Source organism: Cucumis sativus, chromosome 2, assembly GCF_000004075.3.
Source record: "Cucumis sativus cultivar 9930 chromosome 2, Cucumber_9930_V3, whole genome shotgun sequence".
NCBI classification, from domain to species: domain Eukaryota; kingdom Viridiplantae; phylum Streptophyta; class Magnoliopsida; order Cucurbitales; family Cucurbitaceae; genus Cucumis; species Cucumis sativus.
Window position 1 is genome coordinate 1,293,387 of NC_026656.2, and position 14,411 is coordinate 1,307,797.

General features: G+C 33.6%; 4 protein-coding genes across 4 annotated transcripts; 2 read left to right on the top strand and 2 right to left on the bottom strand.

Moving 5' to 3' along the window:
- Positions 1-493: 493 nt before the first annotated feature.
- LOC101207330 (probable polygalacturonase At3g15720) lies at positions 494-1,150 on the bottom strand. Its single transcript, XM_011650377.2, has 3 exons — positions 915-1,150; positions 742-823; positions 494-623 (listed from the first exon to the last, which is right to left on the bottom strand). The coding sequence occupies exons 1-3, from the start codon at positions 1,117-1,119 to the stop codon at positions 494-496; spliced, it is 417 nt and encodes a 138-aa protein (XP_011648679.1). The 5' UTR covers positions 1,120-1,150.
- A 2,390-nt stretch (positions 1,151-3,540) lies between these two features.
- LOC101221290 lies at positions 3,541-6,626 on the top strand. Its single transcript, XM_004139263.3, has 2 exons — positions 3,541-4,305; positions 5,865-6,626. The coding sequence occupies exons 1-2, from the start codon at positions 3,700-3,702 to the stop codon at positions 6,225-6,227; spliced, it is 969 nt and encodes a 322-aa protein (XP_004139311.1). The 5' UTR covers positions 3,541-3,699; the 3' UTR covers positions 6,228-6,626.
- Positions 6,627-6,645: 19 nt separating this feature from the next.
- Positions 6,646-10,235, bottom strand: LOC101221528. Its single transcript, XM_004139264.3, has 9 exons — positions 10,074-10,235; positions 9,765-9,895; positions 9,187-9,259; positions 8,544-8,626; positions 8,352-8,390; positions 8,081-8,151; positions 7,898-8,012; positions 7,675-7,781; positions 6,646-7,041 (listed from the first exon to the last, which is right to left on the bottom strand). The coding sequence occupies exons 1-8, from the start codon at positions 10,117-10,119 to the stop codon at positions 7,707-7,709; spliced, it is 633 nt and encodes a 210-aa protein (XP_004139312.1). The 5' UTR covers positions 10,120-10,235; the 3' UTR covers positions 6,646-7,041; positions 7,675-7,706.
- A 637-nt stretch (positions 10,236-10,872) lies between these two features.
- LOC101221053 (protein BUNDLE SHEATH DEFECTIVE 2, chloroplastic) lies at positions 10,873-14,267 on the top strand. The gene is made up of 5 exons (XM_004139262.3): positions 10,873-11,059; positions 11,163-11,260; positions 11,992-12,064; positions 13,095-13,191; positions 13,917-14,267. The coding sequence occupies exons 1-5, from the start codon at positions 10,993-10,995 to the stop codon at positions 13,993-13,995; spliced, it is 414 nt and encodes a 137-aa protein (XP_004139310.1). The 5' UTR covers positions 10,873-10,992; the 3' UTR covers positions 13,996-14,267.
- Positions 14,268-14,411: the final 144 nt, after the last annotated feature.

Here is a 14,411-nt window from a genome sequence, read left to right on the forward strand (position 1 = left end):
CTGAAGACAGGGTTTAGGTTGAACCACTCCAAAGGCAAATCCATGGGCAATGATGCAACCTGAGGTCACCTTTTGTCCACTGTTTACAGATTGAAGCTGAATTGACTTCAACAGTATACTACCAGTGCAGGCAACAGACCTACTGCAATTGAGATTGATAGCCACATTGCTCATTGATGTTCCAAAAAGGTTTTTGATGGATACATTGGCTATATGAACGCCTGATTGCTTTGAAAATATAAAAAATTTCTGAGCACTGTATGCTGAATAATTCAAAGCTGAAAACTTAAAACGAGTATCGCAAAGAAGTTTGGTTTCTCTTACCTTTTCCTTGCCAAATCCCTCTTCCTTACCTTAGTTTTGGTCTATAATTAAGGGGTTATTGGCTGATTCAAAATGGAGATTCTCAAATGTGACCTGTTGAATGCTACCCCTATCAATCTTTTGGAAGTGTTAGTGGAAGCTTTATAGTTTATTTTTATTGAGATGTAAATTATTTAGAATTTCCATTAACTTGCCAAGTCTTAATCCGAGCTCCATTGGTAGTCCCTTTGAAGTAGATATTACTCACGCTAATGTCCTCCACTTGTACAAAATTGCCACCTCTACCCAAGCTTCCAATGCTATTACCAGACAGCATATGAAATCAGATATTGGAATATCGAATTTTGTTCTAATTTCTTTGTGTTCTTTTTGGCTCTAAAAGTGATTCTCTAGAGTTTATCTGAATAGGGAGCCTACCTTATTCCATGACCAGGTCCACATTTAATATGTGAGATATTCATACGGGAGGTGTAATCTCCTATAGATACACAATCATCACCTGTTCATCACAATTACTTCTTTGTTGTCTCAATTAAACACTTGTTAATCTTAGTAAAATTGATGTTCGAGGAAATGATTCCATAAGATACCTGTTCCTATAGTCGTGTTCCTTATAATAATATTGTGAGAAGAATGAATGTGAATCCCGTCAGTGTTTGGACTTCTTTCAGGAGCTGTGATTACCAAGTTCTTAATTTCGGTTCTTATGCACCCCATTAATAGTACTAGTGCTTGTGAACTGTTAATAAAGTGAAGGTTGCTCAGGTTGGGGTCGTTGCATGAAATGATCTTCATCGCCTGCAGTAATGGCTCTAGATTCTCTCAGGTAAATTCATCTATTTGGTCGAGGTTTTCATCAAGAAACCATCTGTTTGTTAATTAAATTGCTTTGTGCAGGATACTTACAGTAGGTGCTATTGAGGTGCAGCCTTCCTGCCAAAAGTGGAAGAAGCATCAGATACTTGGCTTAATTTGCATTTTGAAAATATCCTTTCTGATTCACTCTTACCAAGTTTGGGTGATCCCTGCATGATTGGTTCCACCAGCCTGTACCTCGTCCATCAATCTTGCCGATGCCAGAGCCATTGATACGGAGCCTGCTTATCCCTTCTAAAGCTAGCCACAGACTCTTGTCAGTTCCCGCCCATTCCTTCGGTGAGGTTGGTGCCACAATCACTCCATTTATCTGTGACAACTTGCATCTACCTGAAGGCACGTAGTATTCTAGGAAAGATTTAATCATAAAGGGAAAATCTCTGCTTTTTCTTTACCATGAAAGTGGTGCTTTTTGCTCTGCAAGGACCACTCAAAAGAATTGGTTTTACCATAATTGTTTGCCTCTTGGGAATTAGCACCGTAGAACTTTTTGTTTTAGAATTACAGGCTGCCTTCCATGCTTTTGAAATTGCCTGCCAAAACTTGAGTTATATTCCATGTTAGTTGGGGACATATTAGGAATATTAGTAGGATTTTAGGATACAATAAAGATACCACATAACAGGAACACTCAAGAACAACAAAGAACACTAAAAGGTAGACTAATATTACAATATCAACGAACCTACAATATACTATAGTATATTCACAATATACTATAGCCTTTTAAAACGGCTACTTTTTCCGAAAATTTCCCAGGGAAATCACTACAAAACTCTTCACACCCTTGCTCCCAACCAACTCCCTCTATTTATAGCTAAAATCCTAACAATTTTACTACCTATGGGCTCACATCTTCCAATAACCACACTAATATTATACCCTTTCTAATAACCATACTAATATTCTACTGATAACCCTATTGGGCTCACATCTTCTAATAATTCTATTACATCTCTAACTTGGCTCACACATTTGTCCCCTCGGCTAAGGTGCTCTATTGTGGTGTAAGAATCAAAGATTAGAAACATCGTAGATGTAGGTGTGGATACTCTCTTATATCTTTTCGCCAGGACTAAAATTTTTCAGCTGTACATTACTTTTTATGTAAAATAGACTGAATTTTTCAGGGAGTTACCATGGTGGCTGGTGGAGAAGGCAATTAGAGGAAGCTCCAGCAAGATGATGGGTTTTCTAAAATGGTGATGAAGTTTTAAATCTGATCGGTTTCTCTACTTTTTGTTTGGAATTGCAGTTATAGAGAGATGAAAACGTGAAATTAAGCAGTTCTTGAAGCCTCTTTCATGCTGATGATATATAAACGATTATTTGTGAAGTGTAGTAACAACAAAAGTTTTGCGTTTAAGATTACTTGGATTGAATGGGGCAAAAAGAAAAAAATGTTTCACTTCAACCACATACAGTTATGTTTATAATATTTTGTTGATGTGTTGTTATTTTCGTCAATATTTTCTTCAACATCAACATGGGTGAACCAATATTTTTACATATTATAGAAAAATTTACCAAATATAACAAAATAACAATATTCAAAATTTTGGAATTTTGCTTTATTTTTAAACAAGCGGGGCATTTGCTTTATATGAATTCAAAGATATATTAAATGCACAATAAAAATTTAAGGATCCATAGAGATAATCAACTAAGAGTTCAAGTATGAATGGGAATATAATTATAGGTTAAATGCATTCACTTTTAAGTTAAAGGATAAACTATGCTCACATCAAACTATAAATTGAGAATTAGACATATAACAATTGTGATGAGGTTGAACTTTCTAACATCTAATAATTAAGCAAAACTCACTTTCACAATTAGAAATAATTAGAAAACTAATTTCTTTTTTCTTTTTGATAATACATTGGGTTTAAAGAATCGAATCTTTGTTTTTAGCTATAATTGTAGACCAAATTAACCTCTCCATCTTAAATAATATCGATTTGTTTCTTTTCTGCATAATTTTGATTTTCTTTCCAATTCTTTTTAAGCCTTCTTTCCAAGATAGGTTATTTTTTTCAAATGTTTCACACCTTTGGACTATTTTCAAAAGTAATAAAATATTAAAATTATTTACAAAATATAACAAAAAAAAATCTATTATCATACATATAGATATATTATTAATAATCAATATTATTGTGTTATGTTTCACCATTATGATTTTAAATAGTAGTATTAATAAACAGTAGACATTGATAATATTTATTAATGAGGGTGACATTCATAAATATTATGAACGATAGATTTCCAAAAGTATTATAGTTCATAATTTGAGAATAATCTTATTTATATAATTCAACCTTTTATTTTCTTAATAAAGAAAAAACTTTCCTCTTCTTCTCTTTCTGTGGAACTCTGTTGCCACAACTACAAACAATAATCCCATTCATATTTCTTCACAGATCTCCTTCAGCTCTCTGCTTCCATTCTTCAAATCTTCAATCTCCTTCACAGGTTTCAGTTTGATTTCACATTTCCATGGCAAATGCCTGGAAAAAAGACAAACCCCACAAACTACTTTCCCCTGTTCCACTCTTCTTTCTCTTTTCTTTCTCTATCCTCATCATCTTCTTCTTCCTCTTCAACAACTCCAGCTCTTCACATCAATCCACTCCTAGTTTCACAATCAAACCCCATTTCCCATTTCGATCAATTTCCCCTTTCGACTGCTTCAAATGCCCTCAATCCTACCCTGTGATTGCCAACGTTGTGGAAGGAGTTCGATACCCGTTTCTGTTCTCGATTGCAGATTTGGGAAATTTGCCTGATAAACCCCATAAGAACATTGTTCGGATGCTTAAAGGAAAACCCTTTCGGAAGCCGGACATTTCAGTCACGATTCAAGAGGTTTTGGAGAAGATGAAGGGTGATTCCGGTAATGGGTTTGTTGTTGATGTGGGTGCTAATGTGGGAATGGCGAGTTTTGCTGCTGCTGCGATGGGGTTTCGTGTTCTGGCATTTGAGCCAGTTTTTGAAAATTTGCAGAGAATTTGTGATGGGATTTATCTGAATAGGGTTGGGGAATTGGTGAATGTGTTTGAGGCTGCTGCATCTGACAGGCTTGGGAATATCACTGTTCATAAGGTATTATTATCTGCTTGTTCATTTCAATCTTTACAAGTTTTATAGTTCTTGTTGCTGAAACTGCAGTCTCATTTGTGATTAGATCTCGAAAACTTTACCTTCGTCTGTTCTCTAAATATGGTAGCATAACTGTTTCCTTTTTGGGAACTATCTGGATGGATTGGCCCTGAGGAAGATTGAGAGTTAACTTAATTTTGCATATTATACTTCAAAAGTTTATTTTCTATATATGTCTATCTATTTAGTGTCCTTAGTGTTATAAAACTTGTTTATATTGTGAATGTTAGTCTTTTTCTTTCAAATTATATAGATCTTGTTTAAGTCATTTCCATTTATGATTATTATTATTACTACTACTGTTGTTGTTATATTATTATTTTATAGAATCAACAACCTTCAATTATCGAACCACATTAAAAAAAATGTACTATAAAAGAGGGTTTACAGCTTTGTAGATATTCCATAGAAAATAATTGAAAATAAAAACTTTGATACCGAAGTCAAAGAGAACGATGGAACCTCATCAAGAACTGATTGTGTTGCGAACCTGAAATTGAGATGGAAAGTAACAGGAAATAGTCTTGTTTATATAAGAATATCACAAACCCGTTAGCACTCTTTATTTTCACCTTTCACCAACCAAGTTCTTGCTGATGACAATCTCCCCTCCTAGTGTTCTTACAATGTCTCTTATGGATATATATTACCAACTGATTATATGTGCCATAAAAACCCTTTTAAACGTTCATCTTGAACAAAGTCGAGAAATGAGTTAGTTTGGTTTGCATTCTTGGTGGAAGTGCGGGTTAGGTAGTTCTTACTTGCAATATTAAATGACATATCGTTGGATTTCTTTTTGGAATTAAGATTTGTGATAGTCCTAGTTGGAGATACGTTAGGATTATTAGTGGAATAATACTAAGGGTACAAGGGTTAGTAGTCAGGGATGCATTGGTTATAAATAGTGTGCTACTGCCCTTAGAAGGTGTGGATCATTTTGGTAGGAATTTCCATTGTGAGAATTTAGGAGAGGCTATGAAATTGTATTTTTTCTTTTATTGATATTGCAATATATATTTCTATCTTTTATTGTTTCTTTGTGTTCTTTTTTTTTTTTTTTTTTTTTTTTGTGCTTTTGTTAGAAGGTATCCTAACAAGCTGATGACAGAAAACATCATCTAAACTTTGTTTTACTAGCAGCATAGTGAAAGTGTCAAGTATTTCTATATTTGTGAATAAATATTAATTCTCAAATATTTGTATTCTTTTCCATATTTGTAAGAGGTATTTCTCTTATTTAAGAGGACCTAAATTGCACATATAAGAACAATAATTTGATTCCCTAAAGTTCTTCAAGGTACTGAACAGGTAATCTAGGAAGTCACGTGTTCAAATTTCCTTTTCAATTAATATTGAGTCTACTTGTTGTTGTTGGATCTTCTTAGTGTTAGATCATGATATAATATTAAATATTAAGTGTACCATAACCCAACAACTTAATTTTCTTTAGTCAACCAATGCTTTAATAGTATGCTCTGTGTCTTTTGCTTGTTACCCAGTTGGTTGGTCGGCTTGACAACAGTGCAGTTTCAGCAACTGGTGCAAAGCTGGCATTCAAATCGAATGAAGAAATAGCAGTACAAGTGAAGTCAATTCCACTAGATGAAGTAATCCCGGATTCAGAACGAGTGCTTCTAATAAAGATCGATGTTCAAGGATGGGAATATCATGTGCTAAAAGGGGCAAAGGGAATTTTGTCAAGGAAGGGCACTGAAGCTCCATATCTCATCTATGAGGAAGATGAAAAGCTGTTGAAGGCTAGTAATAGTAGTTCAAGGGAGATCAGAGAATTCCTTCATTCTGTAGGTTACCACCATTGCACTCAACACGGTACAGATGCACATTGCACAAAGACTGGTTGAAATTCTTTTGCAATGCATGCTCAAAGAACAACAAACATGCACTCAAGATCATTTCTCATGAAGAAAATATGAGGCGCGTTGTTTGCCTTCTCATCTGACAATCAAACATTGTATGAGAACCGTCTTGCTAAAGAGCCATTTTCATCTCAACTGCTTAGATGAAGCATGTAGCAGGCATTTTTTTTGTATATGGATCGAGTTATTGTATGCGGAAGAAGCTGCAATTGGGACCTGCATTTTGAAGTGATAATCGGGTTTGATGAATCAAACTGTTTCAAACTTTCTTTCGCCTCACATTCAATGTTTCTAGTTCCTGATTAGCTTCTTCAGTTTGTTGTTAGTTGTTAGTTGATCTTGTTGTAGATGGTAACTTCCATTTTATCACTAGATTAAGAAAAACTTATCTTACAACAATTGATAATTGGAAACCACTTGAAATGGTAGCCGGTGTTGTATTTTTAGTTGTACTACATTGGGAGGTGGGTACATATTGACAAATATTTTCATCATAGCTCCAAACTAAATAAATCAAGATTGTTGAATTTTTCGCCTTCCCCTACAGTCTCCCGTTGTAGCTATGAGAATACAAAACGATTTAAGCGTAGCATTAGATCTGGTGTAATTACATATAAAGAGATTCAGTTCTCACAGTATGAATGTATCTCTTACTGCATACGCGTAATATCAATTTTCTTACATGATGGCACTCTAAAGTTTGGCTGCCACTAAATCAGCCTCAAAATCTGGTCTATTAATTCCTGGAGAAGAATCTTGATGTAAAATTCAACTTATCGTGACCATGCCCATAGGTTTCCTGCAGTGAGAGTTTGGCATCCAAATATATATTAGATCCTTTCGAACGCGTACACAAATATTAAAAGTAGTAGAAGACACTGGTTGATAACGATTCATAGCTTGTTGCAAACAAATGGTTCAAGTCAAGAACTTAGAACTTCATCAACCACTTGTAGAGGCATTTTGTCAGTCAATTTTAAAGTTGCTTCTCTATTTGTTGGAGCCTATACTTATTAAAAGCATTGAACCATCGAAGTACTTATTTCACCACTAACCTTTAGTGAAATAACATTTATGGTTTCACCACTAACCTTTAGTGAAATAACATTTATGGTTCCATTGAAGTAACAATTTAATTCTTGAAGTTTTATTTGTACTTCTAAGTTTGAAATAATTTGGTTTCTATTATGTAAAGTGAGTTTTTAATATGGAGCAATTTAGTCTTTATAGTTTTTAAGCCTTCTCTAGTCTCTAATTAGTTAATCTACACCCTAACAATTTCACGAAATTTTAATAATATTGTTCACGATAGATAGAGACTAAATAGTTATAAATTTGAAAGCATAATGAGTAGGTTAATACAAACTAAAGTTAGACAAATTAGTAAAGTGTTCTTTTAACTTAAGCCTTTCAAATCTCAAGTTAGTGTTACCTGATCAAGTTTGTTGGAAAAACGTATGTTCTTTAGGATTCCTTCGGTCCACTCGTTTTCGAAGGGCCAGCTCTTTCCACCATGACATCATACAGTTGCTTTCCATTCTGATCATTGAAGGAAACTTATAGTTTGTTAACAAAACTTCCCACCAGCCGAATTCTTTAAGTGAAGATAACAAGTTTTCCTTGGTAAGACCTCATTTGCATCAATTAGAACTTACAAATATTACTGGGAAGAAGTGCACTTGGCCTTCTGGCTTTGTTTGAGTTTCTTTGAAGTACACCAGAATGGGGAAACTTGGCCACCATAACTCCCAGTTCACAAAAGTTGAATATCTACAGTCATTAACATGGATTCAATTCAATTTACATACAAAGTTCATCAAGTGCATAAAGATACCTACTTCCAACGATTCTTTCCGCCCACAAAAGCATTTTCACCCGAGTCCTCAAGCTGATCTCCTATTTTTACCTCCTAAAATCACAGAACATAAGACTGATCTTGTCATTCTTGAATCTTGATAACTTTTGCAAAGATTTGGGTCTCAAGAGAATCAAAAAGATATTTGAACTCCTTCAACAAATGCAAAGAAAAACAAAAAATATCTCCACTTTTCCACATTCCATATTGGATACGACAATAAACAAATATTTCGTGAATTTCAGTGAACATACCAATGCTTCATTGTCAAAGACAAACTTCACTCGAGTAGCCTGAAAGAAGGAAGAAAAACTATCAACTGATACTTAGAAAGCATACATGTATCTTCAATACCTTATTAAGAAATTTCAAGGCATCTTCTGAATATATTTTAAAATCTCGTGAATGAAACTCTCTCCTGAAGGTCTATTCTTTTCTACTATTACCTGGACCAGTAGGAGGAGCCCGAGAAGACCAATAGGTACAGCTGCTAGCAAATTATCAGTATAAGCTAACCCGCCAGTAGCACCTGTTACAATTATGAAGGACTTAAAAGATGAAGGGGAAGGTAAATTGCTAACAAAAATAATGGTCTACATTAATTTGTTAGAGATGTAAACATAATTCTACGTCAAACGTTAGTGAAAAAAGGACAAATCCTCAATGATACGAAGTACTTTGTGTAGAATCCAGAGATAAAGTTATGAGAGCTTCAACCTAAACTGGACAATACAAATGATTAATGATAAGGAAAATATGAAGAGCATTATTCTCCTGTTAGTAGTGATTTTAAAACAACAAGACCTTTCTAATATGTCAATCAGGGGAGTGATTTTAACTTTCTAACATGCCAAGTGACATTCACAATGAACTTTGCAGGTTCCACCAAGCCATTGGTGAAACTAGAAAGTGTAAGTATACGTGTGTTTTGTCGCTATGTCACCCTCCTTTACCTGGATTTTACATGACATTTGAGAACTAATCCGAAAATCTGTCAATCTTCAACAATACTTTTTATCCTCTAAATATCTGGACTTCTAAACAAGTGATCAAGAGTTAAGAGGCAAAGATCAATTCTTTAGTACCTACCAAGTAAGACTATTGGAATTCTGTAATCTGGATCAGGTATTACAGTCTCTCGGCCCTTGACTCTCTTTCCAAGCTATGAAACGCAAAAGTTAGTTTCTTTTTTACTTTTCTTTTTTTTAATATAAAAAATATAGAGATAAACATAGACCTCAATGAAGTGCGTACAAGAATTTGTTTTTTATCAAAAACATTGGAAGCCACAGAATTAAAACAACATATTTGAAAGTTCAGTTACCAAAATGAAAATAGTACGAAACTTAAAGTAATCCAAACCTTTTTAAAGACTACTTTTAGTATGAACTGAAGATTTTAACTTTCAATCTGAAGAGAAGGTGCAGGTGTTTTGACAACTGAGCTTGGTCGGGTGGTAAATAAGCATCAAAGTTCCAACTAAGGATTTAAACAAACAAACAGATCTGATGTTTTAAGAAACGTAAAACCGGCTCAAAAAAATTCTACTTTTTGTAAAAGTAATGTTGGAAGAAGACATGTGGATAAATGTAATGCAAAAAAGACAAAAGAAAAAAAAAATCCACCAGAGACATTGAAAGTAAATGAAGAAAGATGAGGAAGAAAACCACTGAGGCCACCACAGAGAAGCTTCCACTGCTACATTTCATGTTTCTTCTTAGAAGACTTTTATTATACACTATATGGGCACCAAAATATGAGCTTCTCAAATTCCTCAGAGAACCATCCACTTCTTTAACTGATCAAACACACAATTAATCTTTTTTCAGTAATTTCTTTCCCACAAAAATCAAAGCCATTACTCAAAAATTGAAACTGAGACTAAGGACTAAAATATCAGAAGAAACAAAGAATATATTACACGAGCTCTTATCATAAGGACTTAGAAATTAGAAAAAAAAAAAAAAAAAACTCACTTGGGGAAGAGAAAACTCGTGGAGAAGAAAAGAGAGTGCAGCCCATGATCCTGAATGAACTTCTGTACTTTGAAAACAAATCAAAATTGCTGCTTTTTTATGAGGACGAGAAAGGAGTGGAAGTGAAAGTGTTGGCTCTTGCTGAAGAAAACTAAGTTTACACAAATACCCCTTTGTCCTAAGAAAAACAAATCTTTGTGTTGAGAACTGTATGATTGACCTCATTCATTCATGGTCTTTGGTCCTCTCTCCTATAAGTTTTGCAAGATCTTTTAACTTTCAACTAATTGCATGTTGCATGTTAAAATGTTCCAAAATGTACTTATTGAAATTTTAGGATTATCAAATTTTGCTTAGAAAATTATGTTTTAGTCAAATTTATAATCACTTGGTCTTTAAACTTTATAATATGATGTGATTTGTATAATGATTTAGTATTGATAAATTATTGAAAATTATTTTTTTATAAATTATAATAACTAAAGTTATTAAATAACTTATACTTTTCAAAAAAACTTTCTTTTTTTCAAAATTGTTACATTTTGTTAAAGTGTATGGACAAAATGTGTCCTTTTATCTTTGATTTGTTAAACTTATAGACATCAAGTTATGGGAATTATTACTAACTAAAATTAAATACTAAATTTATTAGAAATTAGAGACCAAAACTGTTTTTTTTTTTTTTAACGATTTATCATTTTTTTTCTATATATATAAAAATCAAGCCTTTGAAGGAAAAAGTTGGAAGAGGGTAACTTGGTAATTAAGTGGAGGGGATAATGGGTCTTATCTGGTTAAATTTGCTTCATTTCCCACCAACTAAAATCACACACTGCAGAAGCAGAGCGTTAAGCTCATCAGAAAACTTCTGAATTTCACTCATCTAGAACCAATTCAAATTCCCAAAAACCCCATTTAAATGGCTTTTTCTATATGTTCTTCCACACCCATTTGCTCCTTTAATCACTCCAGCAATCCCAAACCTGGTATCTTCTTCTCCAAATCAGCTATTTATGCACTTCTTTTTTTGTTCTGGTTTTGTTTCTCTTTTAAAATGTGTTTATGGTCCTTCCTTTTCGCATTTTGCAGGGGTTCTTGTTGGAAATTCAGTGCCTCAGAAGGCTTTTAGGATAAATGAGGCGTTTCAAAAAACAAACTCCATTAGGCTTTTGTCTTTTGAAGTCAAGGTATGGTTTCTTTGGGCATTTCTTTCCTATTTTACTTCTTTTAAGTGAAATGAACTTGTTTGGTTATGGTTGTTTTGTGGATAAGTTGTTGGGATTTTTAGTGGATTGTGGAACTGGAAATTATGGAATAGTCTTTCGTTCTCTACTGCTTGTCTTTAGCTAAAGGTTTTGTTAAGAAATCAACAAACAAAGATGAATGAAAAAAAAGGTAAAGCAATGGAGAATCAACTCACAAGTTTACATGGTTCACTAATAGTTTGGTAGCTATGTTGGGTAGAGGAAGAGAACAATATTATTAGAAAAAACAGTTCATTAACTTATGAGTGGAATTGTTCGTTTGAATAACCATTAACTAGGTTGGTGAATATTAACTGAGTTGAAATACATGGCTGTAAGATGAAACTGAACAAATCAAGTTGGTTTTGTTGGTTTGAAATTTGATGTATGATGGTTGGTTGGTTTGATTTCTTAAGAAATTGGTTTTAATATTGGTTTTGGCTCAAAACGAATCCAATTCAACCTAATTACGCCGTTTTTTTAATAACAAACCAAGCTTTCATCGAACAAAATGAAAGAATACACAAAGTCATACAAAAACAAACAAGCCCATAAGAATAGGAGACACAAGAATAGGACCTCGTAAGCTGTTCACTATTGAACTACATGAAGAAGAACACAGTTTACTATTCTTTTTCAGTTTCTCAGAGCGTGATTTATTCTTGGTTTGGCAGGCTTCAGATGGTGCAGATAGTAAACAAACCACAAAATACAAAAGCATAGTTTGCACTGACTGCGATGGAAATGGTATGTATAGAAACTGGAGACCTCCATCTTTATTCCTTCAGATAATATTTGTTTCTTCACTTTCTGTCAAACTTTTGAATGGTACAAAATTATAAGTCATGAGCTCTTAGAAAGGGCGAGGTAACTGAATGAAAGTTCTCTCCTATCCAAAAAGGAAAAAAAGTTGTAACAAATCAACTGTAAATGTGACTATGTTCTCTTGATTATCATGCAAAGACTGGTAGAACTTGATTTTGTACAGTTCCAAGCACATTTGATCGAACTTAGAAGAAAACAAATATGATTGGAACTAGATAATAAATTTTGAGAGAGAGAGAAAAATAATGATAACCTTTGGTCTCAATTCGTTCAATATTTTATAGAAAATATACCTTGTATGTTCTTGCATGAAAGAAATAAGAGCCAAAATGAACATAGCTCAACTAAAATGAACTTGAACTATTAGCCTCGACGTGTGAGATTTGATTTCTCATCCCAATTATTGCAATGTAAAACAAAGGAATAAGAATAACAGTGTAAAATTTTTGCAAGCTCTATGTTCGGGGATGATAATATTTTTGTCTTTCAAATCATATCAGATTTTAGTTCCAAGTACGCAAAAGAAACAATTGGAACTCAACTTATAAGAAAAGATAAACCGATCTAAAACTTCTAAGCAATAAGAATCATAACAAAATCATGATAAAGGAGGAGAAATGAACACCGAATTTCTATTGGTTCATCCAATTTGGCTACATCTACCTCTGTTCTGTAGTACTGATGCAAGTTTCACTTAAATGCCAAGGAGAAAAAGTACACGAGTCTATAACTGCTTGATAAGTATTTATCTTTTCAGGAATCACTCAACAAAAGCTCATAAAACTCTATAATAGGAGTATGGAAACATTGCTGCAAACCCAAATAAAGTGGACCTGTTCTCTCTTGTTTTATTTTCAATATGACAATCACACAGCCCCACTTGAACAAAGTTAAGAGATTAAATAAGCATGGAGACTGAGTTTACATATAATTTTTTCTTCTCATTTTTTAGGTGCTGTCCAATGTTCTCAGTGCAAAGGAACAGGAGTTAATTCAGTGGATCACTTCAATGGACAGTTTAAAGCTGGTGGCTTATGCTGGTTGTGCAGGTATTGATGAACAAACTCCCCTTGATCATAATGATACTTCGTCTACCTTACCTATTACTTGGCTTCATTCTAGAGGTTTAAATTATAAAGACATGTAAACCAAAATGGAATGTTGGAATTACTAGAGACAAACATTGAGATAACTTGCAAGCACCAGGATGGACAATGTGAGTGATTAAGCTTGCATCTAATCCTTGCAAATATAAGTTAAACAATTTTGTAAGTTTTATTACAAGGGGATATCTATCTCACAAACTAGGCAATTGTGATTAGAAGCTAGAAAAGTCGAGTTTACGTTATGTGAGCTCAAAATCGTTTTCCGATGGTCCTAACGAGTCATTACTTTTCAAGAACTCTCACTGCCGTGTGCCCTTATCCTAGGTATGTGTTTATAAATTCCACGGTTTGCATTTACTATTAGTTCAATAACACATAGGACGTAAGGATTCGAACCTCCAAATACTTAGCCATGCTATATGTCTAAAACAACTTGAGTTAGAGATAAACCTTTATGTTTATTATCAACTAGCCAAGTCTAAATCCAAAGAACATGTTTAAAATTTACATAGCATATGTTATAAATGGGCTATTTCAATCACAACTGTTGTTTCTTTCGAGATGTTCGATAGATTTTCTTGAAATAATTAACGATAGAGATTATATTGCCATTTTTGTTAATGATTAAATTTGAGGTTCTTTACTCATTAATGTCTTTAACATTGCAGAGGCAAAAGGGATATCCTTTGTGGGGGCTGTAATGGAGCTGGTTTTGTGGGTGGATTTATGAGTACAGCTGACAGTTAGTACTTTGTATTGCAAAGTATGAGTTTGCTTTCACTAAGTCAATTTATAGGTTGTGTGAGATGGAAAAACATACTAGTTTCAGTAATTTTGTATAATGGTTCATATAATTCCCAAGTTTGTAATTGAAATTATGAATGTTTGTTCTGTTATTTACCATTTGTTTTGTTGCATTCCCCTGAAGATTTGAGATCTTTGAGATGTAGTATATGACTAGTATATAATTCTAGGTTTGTTAATGGTAATAAATACTATAAGTCAAAGATGTTATAGAATGAGGCGGCGACACGAATGACTTTTCGTCCATATACATCATTTTTTTTATATCAAGGAGTGTTCGAGGCAGTTTACTGGCATCTCGACTACACTCACAAGAGAGTCTACTTGCTCTACACACTATTTGATTACTTATTCTTACT